General features: G+C 47.6%; 1 protein-coding gene across 2 annotated transcripts in view; it reads right to left on the reverse strand.

The window, feature by feature from the left end:
- Positions 1–21,053, reverse strand: part of LOC119930044 (connector enhancer of kinase suppressor of ras 2-like) — a 266,115-nt gene that overhangs the window by 144,396 nt on the left and 100,666 nt on the right. For both annotated transcript variants that reach the window (XM_038748473.1, XM_038748472.1), the window contains exons 4-7: positions 15,880–16,082; positions 12,369–12,456; positions 5,665–5,706; positions 516–635 (exon numbers count right to left, since the gene is read on the reverse strand). In XM_038748473.1, coding sequence (XP_038604401.1) covers positions 516–635; positions 5,665–5,706; positions 12,369–12,456; positions 15,880–16,082 — 453 coding nt within the window. The remainder of the gene's footprint in view (positions 1–515; positions 636–5,664; positions 5,707–12,368; positions 12,457–15,879; positions 16,083–21,053) is intronic.

The following is a 21,053-nucleotide window of genomic DNA, read 5'->3' on the forward strand; positions in this document are numbered from 1 at the left end:
TCACACAGTGAGCAGGTCGGGGCAGAGTTAGGACTAGCTCTAAAGTCTCCAGACTCCCAATTAATCTGTCAATTAATCAAGGCCATTTATTGAGCGTTTACTCTGTGCATTCACGGTCCCAGTCTTTGGCTCTGGGAATGGAATTAAGCAGGTCCAGGGCAATCATGACAAGAGAGACTCTAGGAAGAGGGAGGGAAGGAAAGTAGGAGAGAGGGAGAGAGGAAGTGAGAGGAGGGAAGGAGGAAGAAAGGAAGGGAGGGAGGGAGAGAGAGGGAGGGAGAAAAGGAGGAAGGGAGGGAGAGAGGGAGAGAGGAAGGGAAAGGGAGGGAAGAAAGGATGGAGGGAGGGAGAGAGGGAGAGAGAAAAGGAGGAAGGGGATAGAGGAAGAGAGGAGGAGAGAGGAGGGGAAAGAGGGAGGGAAGAAGGGATGGAGGGAGGGAGAGAAGGAAGGAGAAAAGGAGGGAGGGAAATGCTCTCGGGCCAATTCTGGGGCTCACAACTGGCGAAGGGCTCACCAAGCCCTCTCCAGGAAGCACGCTGGTGAGGTGGACAACCTCCAGGTGGGCTGACTGGGACACCAGCGAGTCAGATGACAGCGAGATGATGTGGTCACAGATCCCGGACAAGGTTTTGCACTAGAAAGGGAGAGAAAAATGAGAGGATCTGTGAGAGGACCAAAACCAAGGCTTGGATGCACCCCAGATGTCCAAGATCAAGAGCGGAGTAATGTGTGAAATAATGCGGGGAGGGTCAAACATCAACAGGGCTTTTAGGATTTGATGCGGTGGGTGGGCCAATCAAATTTAGTGAGTAATAATAATAATAATGGCATTTATTAAGCGCTTACTATGTGCAAAACACTGTTCTAAGCGCTGGGGAGGTTACAAGGTGGTCAGGTTGTCCCACATGGGGCTCACAGTCTTAATCCCCATTTTACAGATGAGGTAACTGAGGCACAGAGAAGTTAAGTGACTTACCCGAAGTCACACAGCTGACAATTGGCGGAGCCGGGATTCGAACCCATGACCTCTGACACCCAAGCCCGTGCTCTTTCCATTGAGCCATGCTGCTCGTATACATATGTCTGTTCAATTATCATTAATATTTTATAAATGGTATTTGTTGAGCGCTTGCTAGGAGTCAACTTGCCAAGTTGTACTTCGCAAGCGCTTAGTACAGTGCTCTGCACACAGTAAGCGCTCAATAAATACGATTGAATGAATGAATGAATGAATGAATGAATGAATGAGTCAAGCACTGAGGTAGGTGCAAGTCAACCAGGCCAGACCGAATCCCTGTCCCACATGGGGCTCATAATTCACAGTTCTAGACTGTGAGCCCGCCTACTAGACTGTGAGCCCGCTGTTGGGTAGGGACCGTCTCTATATGTTGCCAACTTGGACTTCCCAAGCGCTTAGTACAGTGTTCTGCACACAGTAAGCCCTCAATAAATACGATTGAATGAATGAATGAAAGTTCAAGTGGGAAGTAAAACAGGTGCTTGACACAAAATAAGTGCTTAACAAATACTGCAATTATTTGTTGTTATGATCAATAATTATTATTAATAAATTACCAAATTGTTATATAATGTACATATGAATATATTTATGCATGCATATAAATATATATTCATAAATATGCAATTTATGGAAATTATTATTTCCAAAACAAAAACTGTTTTGTTTTGTTGTCTGTCTCCCCCTTCTAGACTGTGAGCCCATTGACGGATAGGGACCGTCTCTATATGTTGCCAACTTGTACTTCCCAAGCTCTTAGTACAGTGCTCTGCACACAGTAAGCACTCCCTAAATGCGATTGAATGAATGAATGAATGAATGTTTATTATCATTATTGTTATTCTCAGGTATTCAATCCCCATTTTACAGATGAGGCAACGGAGGTCCAGAGAAGTGAAGTGACTTCCCCAAGGTCACACAGCAGACAATTGGGGGAGTCGGGATTAGAACCCAGGTCCTGGATCCCAGGCCCGTGCTCTAATTACTAGGCCCTGCTGCTTCTCTATTTATATATATATAAAGGGACCCATCCCGCCTGGATGTTCTATGTATGCCTCCATATGTATATATGTTTGTACATATTTATTACTCTATTTATTTTACTTGTACATATCTATTCTATTTATTTTATTTTGTTAGTATGTTTGGTTTTGTTCTCTGTCTCCCCCTTTTAGACTGTGAGCCCAATGTTGGGTAGGGACTGTCTCTATATGTTGCCAATTTGTACTTCCCAAGCGCTTAGTACAGTGCTCTGCACATAGTAAGCGCTCAATAAATACGATTGATGATGATGATGATGATGATGATGATTAGGATGCAGGCTCCTTATGGGCAGGGAACATGTCACTGGGGTCACTCGCTGGAACACGTCACTGGGGTCACTTTCTGACAGTGTTCAGCATGGGGAGAAACGCTCACCTCTCCTTAGGTGGTGTCTATCACCAACCCACCCCTTCCAACTCTTTTTTTTTTAATGTTATGTGTTAAACGCTTTCCATGTGCCAGCCACTGTAGTAAGGACTGGGATAGATGCAAGCTAATTCATTCATTCAATCACATTTACTGAGCGTTTACTGTGTGCAGAGCACTGTACTAAGCACTTGGGAAGTAGAAATGGGCAATATATAGAGACGGTCCCCACCCAACAATGGGCTCACAGTCTAGAAGCGCTTAGTACAGTGCTCTGCACACAATAAGTGCTCAATAGATACGATTGAATGAATGAATAGAAGGGGGAGACGGACAACAAAGTAAAACAAGTAGGTGTCAATACCATCAGAATAAATAGAATTATAGCTAATACACATCATTAATAAAATAGAGTAATAAATATGTACAAATATACACAAGTGCTGTGGGGAGGGGAAGGGGGTAGGTAAGAGAAAGGGAGTGGGGGTGATGGGGAGGTGAGCTAATCAGGCGGGACAAAGTCCATGTCTCACATGGGGCTCCCAGTCTTTGTCCCGATTTTACAGATGAGGAAACTGAGGCCCAGAGGAGTGAAGTAATTTGCCCAAAGTCACACAGCAGACGAATGTCAGAACTGGAATTAGAACCCACATCTTTCTGCTGCCTCGACCTGTGCTCTATCCATAGGGCCATGCTGCTACTCTTGCACCAGGAGCCCATGAGAAGCCAGAGGCTCCTGGTCTAATTCTCACTAAGGTATTGGTATTTTCTAGTCCTTAATACAGTACTTCACATGCAGCTGGTGCTTAATTCTGTTGTACTGTAATAATAATAATGGTATTTGTTAAGCACTCACTATGTGCAAAGCACTGTTCTAGGTGCTGGGGAGATTACAAGGTGATCAGGTTGTCCCACGTGGGGCTCACAGTTTTAACCCCATTTTACAGATGAGGTGACTGAGGCCCAAAGAAGTTAAGTGACTTGCCCAAAGTCACACAGCTGACAGTTGGCAGAGCCGGAATTTGAACCCATGACCTCTGACTCCAAAGCCCGGGCTCTTTCCACTGAGCCACGCTGCTTCTCTACTGTACTCTCCCAAGCACTTAGAACAGTGCTCTGCACAGAGTAAGCACTCAATAAATACCATTGATTGATTAATAAATGCTATTAATGCTAAAGGAGATTTCACTTCTCTGTGTGCCAGAGGAGGTGATCAGGTTGTCCCGCATGGGGCTCACAGTCTTAACCCCCATTTTACAGATGAGGTAACTGAGGCACAGAGAAGCGAAGCGACTTGCCCAAAGTCACACAGCTGACAATCGGCGGAGCCGGGATTTGAACCCCTGACCTGTGACTCCAAAGCCCATGCTCTTTCCACTGAGCCATACTGCTTCGCATATTATTATTTGTTTAACTCATTCGATCGTATTTATTGAGCGCTTACTGTGCACAGAGCACTGTACTAAGCACTTGGAAAGTACAATTCAATGTATTGTATTGATGAGATGTACTGATGGGATGGGATGGGATGGGATAGGATGAGAGGGAGGGAGGAAAGGGAGGAAAGGACGGAGGGATGGAAAGCAGGGAGAGGGCAGAAGTGTCTGTCCTCCGTATCAGGAGGGGCTTTGAAAATCCCACACTTGGCTCCAGGGCTGGGAAGGGAGGTGGGGAGGGCTGTCCTCTATGGCAGGACCCAGGAGGGCCCCAATCTCAGGCATGCCCAGGTGGTCCTCTCTGGCAGTGAAGGTCAGGGGGTTTTCCAGTTCAAAAAAAAAAAAAAGAAAAATGACAATCCTTGTGAATCTTGAACATCAATTATAAAACCAACCAAGTAGGCTGTGCTCACTGAACAAAAGGGAATGAATTATCCCGTTGAAGGAAACGTCCTCTGACACACCTCACAAAAGTAGCTCCCGAGGCGGAAAGCATATCAAATCTCGGACCATAAAATATGCCTACTAACTAATGCTTACTATGAGCCAAACACTGTACTAAACACTGAGTTAGATAAAAGATCATCACGTCCCACACTGCCTCACGGTCTAAGTAGGAGGGAGAACAGGTATTGAATCCCCATTTTCAGATGAGGTCACGGAGGCCCAGAGAAGTGAAGTGACTTTCCCGAGGTAAAACAGCACACAAGTGGTGGAACTGGGCTTAGAACCCAGATCCTCAGGTTCCCAGGCCCATCATCATCAATCATCAATTGTATTTATTGAGCGCTTACTATGTGCAGAGCACTGTACTAAGCTCTTGGGAAGTACAAATTGGTAAAATATAGAGACAGTCCCTACCCAACAGTGGGGCCACCAGGCATTTACAGTCTAGAGGGGGAGACAAACATTAAAATAAATTACAGACATGACCGTAAGTGCTGTGGGGCAGAGGATGGGGTGAATAACAAGCATTTAAAGGGGACAGATCCAAGCGCAAAGGTGATGCCTCTTGGAGAAGATGGGATTTTAATAAGGCTTTGAAAATGGGGAGAGTGATCATCTGCTGTATATGGATGGGGAAGGAGTTCCAATCAATCAATCAATTGTATTTATTGAGCGCTTACTGTGTGCAGAGCACTGTACTAAGCGCTTGGGAAGTACAAGTTGGCAACATATAGAGACGGTCCCTACCCAACAGTGGGCTCACAGTCTAGAAGGAGCCAGTTCCAAGCCAGAGGCAGAAGGGGGAGAGTGCTCAGTGGAGAGATAGATGAGATGGAGGTGGAGTGAATGGGTTGGTTTAAGAGAAGCAAAGTGTGCAGTCTGTATTATAGGAGGTGAAGTTGGAGGGGGTGAGCTAATCCAGTGTTTAAAAACCCACAGGAAGGAGTTTCTGTCTGATATGGAGGTAGATGAGCAAACCACTAGAGGTTCTTGAGGAGCGGGGAGATGTGAACTGAGAAGTTGTGGCAGAAAAATGATCCAGGCAGCAGAGCGAAGTAAGGACTGGAGTGGGGAGAGACAGGAGGCAGGGAGGTCAGTGAGGAAGCCGATGTAGAAGTCATTCATTCATTCAATCGTATTTATTGAGCGCTGACCGCGTGCAGAGCACTGTACTAAGCCCTTGGGAAGTTGAGACAGGATATGGTAAAGTGCCCGGATTAGCGAGGAAGCAGTTTGGATGGAGAGGAAAGGGAGGGCCTTAGGCGATGTTGTGAAGGTAGATCGAATATGTGAGTTGAATGAAAGGAGTCGAGGATAATGCCAAAGTTATAGGTGGACAAGAGGTCACTTACCACGTGTAGAATCTTGTTTTCTGTTTCATACACCGTGCAATCCTATGGAAAAGAGATTTAAAAAAACACTGAGCTGTGTTTTATCGGAAGGGACTTGTTAAAATACTCTCCCTCAAAAAACAACCACCAGAAATCCTTCAGAAGAATATGAAATACAAATCCACAGGAAAGGAGAATAGCAAAGCCATTTTTGATTGACTCATTTCCCTGCAAGTACCGCTGTCAATGGGAAGCAGTGTGGCTTAGGTGAAAGAGATTTCTGTTGGATTTGGGAGCAGGAGATAGATTAATAGATTAATAAATACTACCATTATGATGATTATTTCTTCCCTTCCTCCAACCAGATCAATCAAAATATATTCACTGAGCACCTACTGTGTGCAGAGCACTTTACTGGGAGCTTGGGAGAGGACGACACAATAATAATAATGATGGTATTTGTTAAGCGCTTACTATGTGCCAAGCACATCATCCCTGCCCTCGAGGAGTTTACAGTTAAGCAAGCTCTCCCAACAAAAAACAATGGTGGGAGAAGGCTAGATAATATTAATAATAATAATAATAATAATAGTGGTATTTGTTCAGTGCTTACTATGTGACAAACACTGTTCTAACCACTGGGGTAGATACAAGGTAATCAGGTTGGACACAGCCCCTGTCCCACACAGGGCTCACAATCTTAATCCCCATTTTAATCCCATGGGAGATCGACCCATCCCTCTACTCCTGGATGTAGCTTTGGGGGATTGGCAAAAATGATAATAATAATAATTGTGGTATTTCATCATCATCATCAATCGTATTTATTGAGCACTTACTATGTGCAGAGCACTGTACTAAGCGCTTGGGAAGTACAAATTGGCAACATATAGAGACAGTCCCTACCCAACCGTGGGCTCACAGTCTAAAAGGGGGAGACAGAGAACAAAACCAAACATACTAACAAAATAAAATAAATAGAATAGATATGTACAAATAAAATAAATAAATAAATAAATAAATAAATAGAGTAAAAAAATATGTACAAACATATTTGTTAAGGTATTTGTTAAGCACTTACTATGTGCCGGGAATTGTACTAAGTACTGGGATGGATACAAGCAAATGAGGTTGGACACAGTCCCTGTCCCACAAGGGTTTCACAGTCTTAATCCCCATTTCACAGACATCCCATAGATCATGTGGGCTGAATGAGAGCCATGAGTCGAGGATAATGCCAAAGTTGTTGCCGGTTTGCTGATTTGTACTTCCCTAGTGCTTAGTACAGTGCTCTGCACACAGTAAGCACTCAATAAATTCGATTGAATGAATGAATGAATCATTCATTCACCAATATTTATGGAGCACCTACTGTGTGCAGAGCGCTGTATTGAGCACCTGCTAGGTTCAGAGCCCTGCATTAGGATTTTGGGAGAGAACAATTAAAACAGACGCCCTGTCAGGCTGAACTCAACCGATCAATGGGATTTGTCTTCTGACTGCACGTCACCGTACTGCGGGCTTGGGAGAGTCACACAGAGCCACAGGACTCACACAAAAATAGGTTATGAAATAAACACATCGAGATGTGATAGCTCAATAAGTAAACATTCACAATTGCACAGTTCCGAGGACAGGAAGAAACCCGTACGTGAAGTGTGAAGGGTGGCTGTGGCGATGTTGGGTGTTAATCGGGGAAGGCTTCCTGGAGGAGGTGGCTTTTAGAGAACCAGCGTGGCTCAGTGGAAAGAACCCGGGCTTTGGAGTTAGAGGTCAAGGGTTCAAATCCCAACTCCTCCACTTGTCAGTTGTGTGACTCTAGGCAAGTCACTTCACTTCTGTGGGCCTCAGTTACCTCATCTGTGAAATGGGGATTAAGACTGTGAGCCCCCCATGGGACAAGCTGATCACCTTGTAACCTCCCCCCAGCGCTTAGAACAGTGCTTTGTACATATTAAGCGCTTAATAAATGCCATCATTATTATTATTATCCGGGCCTCAGTTCCCTCATCTGTAAAAATGGGGATGAAGACTGTGCACCCCCCCGTGGGACAACCTGATCACCTTGTAACCTCCCCCCCAGCACTCAGAACAGTACTTTGGACATAGTAAGCGCTTAATAAATGCCATCATCATTATTATTATCTCCTCGCCCAGCCAGGAGCCCGATGGGAGGACATGAGAGTGCGCGGGTGGTACCAGGTTAGTCCGGACTCCTGAGGCCCTCCCGCCGTCCCCACAGAACACAATGATGGCTCTCACTCGAGAGGATGGCACCTGTTGTCTTTAACACGACAACATTCGGGCTATAGAAGAGCCCCTCTTACATTCATGTGTGACTTTGGGCAAGTCACTTCACTTCTCTGGGCCTCAGTTACCTCATCTGGAAAATGGGGATGAAGACCGTGAGCCCCTGATCACCTTGTAACCTCCCCAGCGCTTAGAACAGTGCTTTGCACATAGTAAGCGCTTAATAAATGCCATTATTATTATTATTATTATTATTATTCATTTAGCATCCCGCCGGGAGGGAAACAAGGCCAGCCCCATCGAGTTCTAGTGAGTGTCGCGCCGGGGAGGTTACAAGGTGATTGATTGATTGATCTTGGCTGATTCCAATTTGAAAAGCCAAGAGGAGGGAATATGGGGGGTTTTTTTTGATGGTGTTTGTGTAAGCGATCGCTGGTTGCCAGGCACAGTACAAGGCACTGGGGTTGATCCAAGCTCAAAAGGTTGGACACGGTCCCCGGCCCACACGGGGCTCGCAGTCTTCGTCCCCATTTTGCAGAGGAGGGAGCCGAGGCCCAGAGAGGTGAGGTGACTTGCCCAGGGTCAAACAGCAGACAAGTGGCGGAGCCGGGATCAGAACCCAGGCCATGCTGTTCCTCTGTGAATGTGACGATCAGCCAAGTTAGCTCCCATCAAGGCCCTAGTGAGAGCCCACCTCCTCCAGGAGGCCTTCCCAGACTGAGCCCCTTCCTTCCTCTCCCCCTCATCCCCCTCTCCATCCCCCCCTTCTTACCTCCTTCCCTTCCCCACAGCACCTGTATATATGTTTGTACATATTTATTGCTCTATTTATTTATTTATTTTACTTGTACATATCTATTCTATTTATTTTATTTTGTTAGTATGTTTGGTTCTGTTCTCTGTCTCCCCCTTTTAGACTGTGAGCCCGCCATTGGGTAGGGACTGTCTCTATATGTTGCCAATTTGTACTTCCCAAGCGCTTAGTACAGTGCTCTGCACACAGTAAGCGCTCAATAAATACGATTGATGATGATGAGTGATACCATTCACCTCTGACCTCCTTCCCTCCCCACAGCACCTGTGTATATGTTTGTACAGATTTATTACTCTATTTATTTTATTTGTACATATTTACTATTCTATTTATTTTGTTAATGATGTGTACTTAGCTTTAATTCTATTTGTTCTGACAACTTGACACCTGTCCACATGTTTTGTTTTGTTGTCTGTCTCCCCCTTCTAGACTGTGAGCCCGTTGTTGGGTAGGGACCATCTCTATATGTTGCCGACTTGGACTTCCCAAGCGCTTAGTACAGTGCTCTGCACACAGTAAGCGCTCAATAAATACGATTGAATGAATGAATGACCCCCGCCCGCCCCTCGACAGTGACTCCCGACAGAGGGAAAGCCTTGGTGTCAGTCCGAAATGCAGGCACCCTCAGTCAATCGGGGCACTCCTCTCTCCCGAAGCTGGAGGAAGCGGGGCCGTGGGGCTGGTGGCATGAGTTCATGAAGACCCCTTTTCCTCTGTGAGAAGGCACTCACTGATGAATGGGGAGGAAACTTGATTTTGACTTTCCCCAGGCCTCTAAACAAGTCTGCCCGGCAAGAGACTTGGGTTTGTGGGAACCGTTCGTTCACAGACGGAAAACTGGTTAAAAGAAGGCCCAAAAAGGGGTGCCAATAAATCGCCTTTTTCTGGATGGAGATGTTGGTGGTGGGGAGGGGGACTTTGGGTTACTCTGAGAGAGGATAATTGTGGCCACTGCCAACCCAATCCCCTGACCCCAGAATTAATTCTGGAATTTTCCAGTCTAACTGGAAGCAGTTAGAGAAACAGCTTGACCTAATGGAGAGAGCATGAACCTGGATGTCAGAATAATAATAATAATAATGATGGCATTTATTAAGCGCTTACTATGTGCAAAGCACTGTTCTAAGTGCTGGGGAGTTTACAAGGTGATCAGGTTGTCCCACGTGGGGCTCACAGGCTTAATCCCCATTTGACAGATGAGGTAACTGAGGCCCAGAGAAATGAAGTGACTTGCCCAAAGTCACACAGCTGACAAGTGGCAGAGCCGGGATTTGAACCCATGACCTCTGACTCCAAAGCCCGGGCTCTTTTCACTGAGCCACGCCTTAACTCCAACTCAGGTCAGAAGGACCTGAGTTCCAATCCCCGCTCTGCCACTTGTCTGCTGTGTAACCTGTGTAGTGAAGCAGCGTGGCTCAGTGGAAAGAGCCCGGGCTTTGGAGTCAGAGGTCATGGGTTCAAATCCCGGCTCCGCCACTTGTCAGCTGTGTGACTTTGGGCAAGTTACTTGACTTCTCTGTGCCTCAGTTCCCTCAACTGTAAAATGGGGATTAAGTCTGTGAGCCCCACGTGGGACAACCTAATCACTTTGTATCCTCCCCAGCGCTTAGAACAGTGCTTTGCACATAGTAAGCGCTTAATAAATGCCATTGTTATTATTATTATTATAACCTTAGGCAAGTCACTTAACTTCTCTGTGCCTCAGTTTCCACAACTGGAAAATGGGGATACCTGTCCTCCCTCCTCCTGAAACCGTGAGCCCCATATGGGACAGGGACTGTGTCTGACCTAATTAACTTGTACACACCCCAGGGTTTAGAACAGTGCTTGACACACAGTAAGCACTTAACGAATATCATTAAAAATAAAATACAATACTAGCCTGCAGGGTTCCTGAAGAATTAAAAACATCCATAGAATCATTGGTGAAAAATAATGGAGGTGATTGTCCACTCCCCTGACAACTGTCTGGCCTGGATTCCCTACTTCTGTCACCCCAAGTCCCTGACAAGACCTGAGAGCTGAGGCTGAACAGACTCAAAGTGGTGGCTTTCTGACCCGTTTCTCCGAGTCTCCATCCCCGTCCCCTTCACGACAAAGCATTTAGCTCTGTAAATATATCTTTTGGGAAGTTGGTTCTCTCTCTCTCTCTCGGCAGGGTGATCACGTGTGAAGGATGAGGGCAGCTTCTATTAATAGAATCTACTTCTCGTCCAGTGGAAATGCTTGGCAAAGGTCTATGCATGGGACTTAGCTAGAATCCATCCTTCAAAGCAGGGAAGTTTTCCTGTGGGGCTCCTGACAGCGCTCCCGAGGAGCTTCTGTTGGAAATCCCACTGCTCCTCAAGCAGATGTGGGGCACATTTTCATTTTCTCTGCCACACCTGGCCGCGGCTAATGATGCTAGTTTCGTCTCCTCCTGTGGCTGATGACACCATCATGTCACCAGAAGGAATTTTCTGAAGAGGAGAGCGGGCTGTTTGGGAAGTGTGTTTTCACCCAGAAAGTCAATTTGACTGTGGACCGTTCCCAGAGAGGGGAATGTGAACTGACAGTGGTATCTAGTCACGGCGCTCGTTGACTGCTTATTCTGTGCTAAGCGCTGGGGTGATGAAGATGACTATGATGATGATGCATGGCTCAAGAACGTAGGACATGCCAAGCAGTGTGAGAAGCGTGGAGTCGATGTGCGATAACCAGCGATCTCCCAGTCGAAGGGGGAGGAAGAGCAGCCAACTAATCTTGGCTCTGCCACTTGTCTGCTGTGTGACTTTGGGCAAGTCACTTAACCTCTCTGTGCCTCAGTTCCCTCATTTGTAAAATGGGGATTCCATATAATAATAATGATGATGATGGTATTTGTTAAGCACTTACTATGTGCCAAGCACTGTTCTAAGCACTGGGGGAGATACAAGTTTATCAGGTTGTCCCAAGTGGGGCTCACAGTCTTAATCTCCATTTTACAGATGAGGTAACTGAGGCACAGAGAAGTTAAGTGATTTGCCCAAAGTCACACAGCTGACAACCGGTGGAGCCGGGATTAGAACCCACGACTCTGACTCCCAAGCTCTTGTTCTCTCCACTAAGCCACCATATCGGTTCTCCCTGTTACTTTGACTGTGAACCAACCCTCCTCAATCCCACCCTTCCCTCTCAGCTCTCCCACCCCTGCCTGGGGGGCTCTCTCCACTCAACTCCCCGCCAAGCCTCATCCCTCCACTCCTTCCCAGGCTTCTCCAAATGTCCCTCTGGGAAGTCTTCCCCGTCCAGTACTCCAATTTTCCCAGTTGCGCCACCGCAGCAGCCCATGCAGGGCACCCGTGCTCATTGTGGTTATTCTCCGGACCGTGGTTCCCTTTGCCGACCGGGCATCGTCTCCGAGTCCCGGAGCTGGAAGAGGCAAACTCCTCAGGGGGCTGGGTTCCCGGGTGCCCAGCCATGTGCCCAGCCATGCCCGGGGCTCCACATCAGGAGAGGTTGGGCACGTGCCCTCAGAGGGGGTCTGCCCGGGGGTTTTGGGGATTTGTTCCCAGTTGCTCTTGTCCGCCTCGCACCGTTTTCCAAGCCCAGCCCCAGGGGTGGGAGGGCACGGCCGAGCCCCCCTGAGCTCCACCCGGTTGGCACCTGTAGTGGTCCAAGGGGGGCACTCCGTGGCCCTCACCTGCTGTACGATGGTGGTGAGTTCCAGGCACAGCTGGATGATGTTGTTCTTCAGCAGGGAGTACTCGCTCACGCTGACAAATGGAGACCTGGCGGAGAGGGCACAGAGGAGACATCCCACCCCCTCCGGTCAGCCTACTTCCCCGAGCACCCACCCCAGCGGTGCCCACCCCAGGGGGAAACCGAGGCAGAGGGAACCGGGCCCCGGAGACTAGAGAAGGCCTCCGAACCCAAGCCTGGATCTGGGCCAGGTAACAGACGGCTTATCTCCATCAGAGAAAGTCCCTGTGGTTCTGGACTCTCGGCTTCCCTTTTGGGCCAGGAGAAAGGAGAATAGACTTGGAATCCCAAACAAACCCTCCCAGCCCTGGCAGCTTAGCGCGGGGGACCTGAAGCTCAGAAATGGGGTTGGGGATGAGGATGGGGACGAGACCTCTGTGTGAATGAGTGAGTGAGTGAGTAAGTGAGCGAGTCAGCCATTGAGCATGGGAGCGAATGAAGGCGTTGGTTAAGTCCCAGCAGTTAGAAGAACAAGAAGGCACCGGGGCAGAATCTCCGTCTCAACGATCAAACCCCCGCCAATCAATCAATCGTATTTATTGAACGCTTACTGTGTGCAGAGCACTGTACTAAGCGCTTGGGAAGTACAAGTTAGCTCACCACCAACTTTGCAATGGTGAGAAGGATGGGCTCCTGGGTGGTTTTCAGGTGTTCATTTCTAGAAATAGGATTTATGAGAAGCAGCGCGGCCTAGCAGATAGAGTACAGGCCTGAGAGTCAGAACGACTTGGGTTCTAACCCCACCTCCATCACTTGTCTGCTGGGTGACCTTGGGCAAATCATTTCACTTCTCTGGGCCTCAGTTACCTCATCTGTAAAATGAGGATTAAGACTGCGAGCCCTTTGTGGGACAGGGACCATATCCAACATGATCAACTTGTATCTACCCCAGCCTTTGGTGTTGCTGCTTCTCATGATCTAGTCTATCTCCTAAATAATAACTGTGGTATTTGTTAACAGCTTACTACGCACCAAGCCCTGTACTATGTGCCAGGGTAGGCAAGAATAATATTAATTATGGTGTTTGTTCATTCATTCATTCAATCATATTTATTGAGTGCTTACTGTGTGCAGTGCACTGTACTAAGCGCTTGGGAAGTACAAGTCAGCAACATATAGAGACGGTCCCTACCCAATAACAGGCTCACAGTCTAGAAGGGGGAGACAGACAACAAACAAAACATGTAAAGAGGTGTCAAAGTCGTCAGAACAAAGCACTTAAGCACTCACTACGTGTCAAGCACTGTTCTAAGCACTATGGGAAGCACCAATTAATCAGGTTGGACCCAGGGACCCTCAACTAAGTAGGTAGGAGAATCACTATTGCATTGCCACTTTACAGATGAGTAAAATTGAGGCACAGGGAAGTGAATCGACTTGCCCAAGGGTCACACAGCAGACAAGGGGCAGAACTGGGATTCAAACCCAGGTCCCCTTAACACTCTAAAGGAGCCACTCGGAAGCCCTACCATGAACTCCACAACTGCAGTCTTTCCAAACTTAATCTTTTGGGGTTTGAAGCCTATTTTGAGCTCGTGGGAGCAAGCCCCACCCCCAACCATCATCCTTCACCCCCATCCCCGCTCCCCTGAGGAGGTAAGACCATGAAACAAAACAAGTGCTGCAGAGGTAGGGAGGCTTAGCGGGGAGTCTATCACATGATGACGCTGCTCTGAGTTTCTGGGAAAAGTTGCTGAACTAAACCCTTGAGTCAGCGCCGGTTCCCCCAAATTATAGCGATCTCCAGCCCCGAGGGGACTAGAAGATTTATCGACCACTGTCACCGGGAGGAAGGGAGTTTGCATTTTTGTCCCACCAGACTGCGTTGGGTCAAACGACACCTGTGAGCCTCGACCAGAGAATAAGTTCCACCACGGCCCAGTTACCATCAAGGACCCGGTATTGGGGTCCTGGTCTCTCAAATGGCTGAACGGGAATCAATCAATCAATTGTATTTCTTGAGCGCTTACTGTGTGCAGAGCATCGTAATAAGAGCTTGGGAAAGTACACTATAACAGAGTTGGTAGAGACATTCCCTGCCCACAAGGAGCTTACAGTCTAGAGGGAGAGACAGATATTGATAGAAATAAATAAATGACATATATGTAACATAAGTGCTGTGGAGCTGAGGGAGGGGTGAAAAAAGATAGCAAATCCAAGTGGAAGAGAAGGGTCTCTGTGCCCTGCTTTAGAGCTGTGCCAACCTCAGGGAAGGACCCGGAAGTACATTCCCAGGAGACTGTTCCTGATGCGATCCGGAGGGAAAATTGGGCAAGGTCCCCTTTCTGCAGCAGCCCGGGTGTTCCCTGCAAGTTTTGGTGGGCTCTTCCCGGAATTGGAGACTGCGCCTTTGGCAACAGGAGAGCCCGTCTGGATCCAGAGCCCCCAGGGGACCACAAGAGACATGATGGTGGTCATGGGCTCCTGCGAGCTTGTGCTTGTGCGGCTGGGGGCAATGGACACGACCGGCCCTCCAGCCCAGGTTTGCCTTAACACACGGTTTGGCAAGGAGCAGCGAGGTTTAGTGGACAGAACCTGTGCCTGATAGTCAGAAAGACCTGGATTCTAATCCCGGCTCCGCCACTTGGTTTCTGTGTGACCTTGGGCAAGTCACTTCTCTTCTCTGGGCCTCAATTCCCTCAACTGTAAAATGGAGTTACCTGTTCTTCCTCCTTCTTAGACTGTGAGCCTCATGTGGGACAGGGACTTTGTCTGACCTAATTAACTTGTACCTTCCCCAGGGCTTAGAAGAGTATTGGACACATAGTAAGTGCTAAACAAATACCATTAAAGAAAAAAAGTCCCCCCCCGTAACCTGGTGCTAGAAGTGGATTTACTGAGTGCCTCTTCTGAGCCAAGGGAAGCAGTGTGGCCTAATGAATAGGGCACGGTCCTGGGATCCAGAAGGTCATGGCTTCTACTCCCGGCTCTGCCACATGTCTGCTGTGTGACCTTGGGTAAGTCACGTCACTACTCTGGGCCTCAGTTCTCTCATCTGTAAAATGGAGATTGAGACTGTGAGCCCCCTGTGGGATAGGGACTGTGTCCAACCCGATTTGCTTGTATCCACCTCAGCGCTTAGTATAGTGCTTGGCACATAGTAAGCACTTAAATACCACAATTATTATTATTATAATGAGAGTCACATTCTCGTCTGTTGCGGGACCTTGGGCAATCCATGTCACCTCTCTGGCCCTCGTTTTCCTCTTTTGTAAAATGGGGATAAGCTACTTGCTCTCCTTTCTTCTGTATCCACTAGCCCCGCATGGGACTTGGGCTGAGTCCTAGCTGATGATCTTGTCGCTACCGCAGGGTTTGGCACAGAGTCGATCGATTAGCCCATCGATGGTATCGATTGAGTGCCGGGAACCGCACTGAGCCCTTGATACCATGGTTCCGGCGCCATCCCTGAATGCAAGCCGGGCCTGGGGAGCGGAATCCCGGAGAGTTACCTGTCGAGCCAGGCCAACAGGCTCTTGGCGGCCCCGATCAGATCCACCACGGAGGTGAGGAAGTCATTGGGGAGCCGCCGGGAGGCCCGGCCGTCATAGTGTCCGCTCCGCCGCCTGCCCGTGATGAAGTTCTGGAGGTTTTTGGCCGAGGCGTTCAGCTTGTGAGACAGCGTTCTCAGGTTCTCCGTCTCCAGACCGTAATTCTGAAACCAAAGACATGAAATGATGCAAACTCCGTACTTCTACTCACCGAGGGGAGACGGGACTGAGAGACTTAGCCCCTTCCTTCCTCTCCCCCTCGTCCCCCTCTCCATCCCCCCCATCTTACCTCCTTCCCTTCCCCACAGCACCTGTATATATGTATATATGTTTGTACATATTGATTACTCTATTTATTTATTTATTTATTTTATTTGTACATATCTATTCTATTTATTTTATTTTGTTAGTATGCTTGGTTTTGTTCTCTGTCTCCCCCTTTTAGACTGTGAGCCCACTGTTGGGTAGGGACTGTCTCTATATGCTGCCAATTTGTACTTCCCAAGCGCTTAGTACAGTGCTCTGCACATAGTAAGCGCTCAATAAATACGATTGATTGATGATGATGATGATGAGAGGGGCAGGTTGGAGGAACGATTCGCACTTGACCCCTGGTGGGTTGGAGAAGGCAGTTAGCCAGTCATATTTATTGAGTGCTTACTGTGTGCAGAGCACTGTACTAAGCGCTTGGAAGAATACGATACAATAAACAGACACATTCCCTACCCACAATGAGCTTACAGCCTAGAGGGGGAGAGTGGGTGGGAAGGGTCCAGGGGAAGCTCGGTCATTCCAGGCACACTGGAACACACCTCCTCCAAGAGGCCTTCCCTGACTAAGCCATAAAAAATAATAATGATGGCAATTATTAAGCGCTTACTATGAGCAAAGCACTGTTCTAAGCACTGGGGAGGTTACAAGGCAATCAGGATGTCCCACAGGGGGCTCACAGTCTTAATCCCCATTTTACAGGTGAGGTAACTGAGGCACAGAGAAGTTAAGTGACTTGCCCAAAGTCACACAGCTGACAATTGGCAGAGCCAGGATTTGAACCCATGACCTCTGACTCCAAAGCCAAGGCTCTTTCCACTGAGCCACACTGCTTCTCTAAGCCATCTTCTCCTTCTCTTCCACTCCCTTCTGTTTTGCCCTGATTTGCTCCCTTTATTCACCCTTCCTCCCAGCACAGCATTTATGTCCATATCTGTCAGAGAAGCAGCTTGGTTCAATGGAAAGAACACGGGCTTTGGAGTCAGAGGTCATGGGTTCAAATCCTGGCTCTGCCAATTATCAGCTGTGTAACTTTGTTCGTCACTTAACTTCTCTGTGCCTCAGTTACCTCATCTGTAAAATAGGGATTAAGACTATGAGCCCTCCCATGGGACAACCTGATCACCTAGTAACCTCCCCAGCGCTTAGAACAGTGCTTTGCACATAGTAAGTGCTTAATAAATACCATTATTATTATTATTATTATTATTATTTATTTATTTCTATTAGTGGCTGTCTCCCCCTCTGAACTGTGAGCTCATTGTGGGCAGGTAATGTATCTGTTATATTGTGCCCTCCCAAGTGCTTAGTACAGTGCTTTGCACACAGTAAGCGCTCAAGAAATATGATTGACTGACTGACTGCCTGACTGACAATGCTTTCGTTCTGGCTCTGCCGATTATCAGCTGTGTAACTTTGTTCGTCACTTAACTTCTCTGTGCCTCAGTTACCTCAACTGTAAAATGGGGATTAAGACTGTGAGCCCCCCGTGGAACAACCTGATCACCTAGTAACCTCCCCAGCACTTAGAACAGTGCTTTGCACATAGTAAGTGCTTAATGAATGCCATTATTGTTATTATTATTATTATTATTTATTTCTATTAGTATCTGTCTCCCCCTCTGAACGGTGAGCTCATTGTGGGCAGGTAATGTATCTGTTATATTGTACCCTCCCAAGTGCTTAGTACAGTGCCTTGCACACAGTAAGCGCTCAAGAAATATGATTGACTGACTGCCTGACTGACAATGCTTTCATCCTGTTGAATGTTTCAGGTGGACCAATCAAGCTTTCCATTAATGGTATTTAACGAGCGCTTACCGTGTGAAGAGCACTGGACTAAGCACTTGGAAGAGTGCAACAGAATGATATAACAGACATATGCCTCCCCTGTCTTGTTCCCCCGATCTCCGAAAAGGAAGACCAGAATTTGGCCCAAGTCACGCTCTCCTCCAAGCCAGTGACCTAGATTTTTAATCCATCCTACTAATGGCCTCTCTTCTTGCCGTTTACCTTTTTTTCCTTTTCATTTCTTGGATGTCTTTCAGCTCCAAAGGGCTTCCAAAGCTGGGAGAAGTGGAGCCCAGAGCCAGAATGGGTGAACGTAAAGAGAGGGAGTGAGTAGGGGCAGGGGAGCAAGGGGAAGGGTGAAAGCAAAAAGAAAAGAGAAGCCCAAACAGCCCGAGTGGGTAACAGCCCTCCAAGCCCTCTACTCCCACAAAAGCAGGTTCGGGGGAGTGAATTTTCCTTCCTTCATACATTCAGTGATATTTATTGAGCGCATACTGTGTACAGAGCACTGCACTAAGTGCTTCGGGAGGACACACTATAACAATAAACAGACACAATCCCTGACCACAACGAGTTTACAGTCTAGAGAAAGAGACAAGGGAGGAGACAAGACATTAATATAAATAAATAAATTACAGTTATGGACTTAAGTGCTGTGGAACTTTCCCACGCTCACCTCAGCTCTCTCTTAGATTTTCCCAGTGCAGGCACAGCCTGTATTCCCCAGACACAATGACAATGGAAAGGGGGAAGGAAGGAGGTGGGTGGGAGGGAATGGATGCCCTCTGGGATCAAGGCAGCTGATACAGCTGTCTCCGACCATCAGAAAGACCCATCAGTAGCTCTGAGTGGCAGCTTTGCCCTGACTAGCCTTCCAACTGATGCTCTCAAAAGGAGGGACAGAGCTGGGAGGGACAATGTTGGAGGGAGAGAAATAAAGAAAGAAGGAAAGAAAGAAAGAAAGAAGGAAAGAAAGAAAGAAAGAAGGAAAGAAAGAAAGAAAGAAAGAAGGAAAGAAAGAAAGAAAGAAAGAAAGAAGAAAGGAAGGAAGGAAGGAAGGAAGGAAGGAAGGAAGGAAGGAAGGAAGGAAGGAAGGAAGGAAGGAAGGAAGGAAGGAAGGAGGGAAGGAAGGAAGGAGGGAGGGAGGGAGGGAGGGAGGGAGGGAGGAAGGAAGGAAGGAAGGAAGGAAGGAAGGAAGGAAGAAAGAAAGAAAGAAAGAAAGAAAGAAAGAAAGAAAGAAAGAAAGAAAGAAAGAAAGAAAGAAAGGAAGGAAGAAAGAAAGAAAGAAAGAAAGAAAGGAAGAAAGAAAGAAAGAAAAAAAGAAAGAAAGAAAGAAAGAAAGAAAGGAAGGAAGAAAGAAAGAGAGAAAAAGAAAGAAAGAAAGACAAAGAGACCAAGAGAGAGGGTGAGGGAGGGAAGAGAGAGGGGAGAAACTGATTGAGAGAAGGGTTGAGGGAGGAGGTTGAGGAGGAGGCAGAAGGAGAAAAGGAGAGAGGAAACATGGAGGAGAGAGAGAAAGGAAGGGGGGAAAAAGGGAGAGAAGAAAAGGAAGAGAGGGAAGAGAAGAAAAGGAAGAGAGAGGAGAGAAGGGAAGAGCAGTGAAAGGGAGAGAAGAAAATGAAGAGGGAGGAGAGAAGGGAAAAGGAAAGAGAGAAGAAGCATGATCCAGTGGCAAGACCAGGGGCCTGAGAGTCAGAGGACATGGGTCCTAATCCCGGCTCTGCCATCTCTCTGCTGTGTGGCCTTTGGCAAGTCACTTAACTTCTCTGTGCCTCAGGTTCCTCATGCTTCACGTTCCTCATCTGTAAAATGGGGATTGATTGTACTCCCTCCTACTTAGACTGTGAGTCCCATGTGGGGCAAGAACTGTGTCCAACCTGATTAACTTGTGTCTAGCCCAGTGCTTAGAACAGTGCTTGACACAAGGTAATTGCTCAACAAGTATTATTATTATTATTGTTAGTGATAGGGAAGAGGAGGTAGAAGGGGGAGGAGGGGAGAGGAAAAATCCAGGCCTACAATTCCCCACAGAAAGCAGAGTGAGCATTGCTAAAGGAAGTTGTGGGCGATCAGGAATATATCATGAAGGGGAAATTCAATTTAGTTGGAGAGAGACTGATGAGAGAAGGAAATTGTTAATGATGGAGCTTTGGGTGACTGTTGGTATTGACTCTCCGTCCCTGACTGACTTGGCTGACTTGACGCCTAGCAGGGGAGCGGATTCCGGTGGGTAAAATTCATGTGGAATTTCAGAATGGAGCAGGTCACTGGGACCTCCTGGGCTTGTCAATTCCGGTTTGGTGATGCCGTGCGCAATGCAGGGAGGCAGTGCTGCCTACTGGAAAGATCACGGGCCTGATAGTCGGAGGACCCGGATTCTAATCCCAGCTCTTAACTTCAACGTGCTGAAGAGAATCAAGATCGGCCGCACTGTTGAGTTCTCTTTAAAAGCTCTTCAGTGCCCGGCCAATTCACCAAAATGGCTCAATTCCCCATTAGTCACGGGCAAGAAAACCACTTCATCATCTGTCACTGGCAACCAGCGACGGAGTGGAATCTCGTCTAGGACATATCCATTTATCACTATAATTATTCCACTAGATTAGATACGCTAATACTGGACATTAAATACATTAATGCCAAAACCCAGTACCTTGTGAGATTTTACTCGCTAATATTTCATCTGGAAGTTTGCTCATTTCTAGCCAGAACAGTAACGACTGACAGGATGGGGCCGAGGCGGAGCGAGCAGGCAGAGCCAGGTGCCGTCCCCTTCCAAGGCCACGGAATTTGGTCACCGCCCAGCTTGGGGATCAACAGAGACAGGTCGGCTCCGGGAGCAGGGCAGGCGCCTGGGTTTCAGCCTGTGGGAGCCGGGCCATCAGGGGAGGGAGGTTTCTGACCTGAGAACCGTCCTCGTTTCCCGCCAGGTTGCGGAAAACTGGTGGACGTGGGCGGCTATGAGGGTGGCAGCGAGATCCCGGGGTACCATGGGCCAGGGTGAGAGTAGGCAATCAATCAATCAATCAATCAATCACATCTATTGAGCGCTTACTGTGTGCAGAGCACTGTAC

Source organism: Tachyglossus aculeatus, chromosome 6 (genome assembly GCF_015852505.1).
Source record: "Tachyglossus aculeatus isolate mTacAcu1 chromosome 6, mTacAcu1.pri, whole genome shotgun sequence".
NCBI lineage: Eukaryota > Metazoa > Chordata > Mammalia > Monotremata > Tachyglossidae > Tachyglossus > Tachyglossus aculeatus.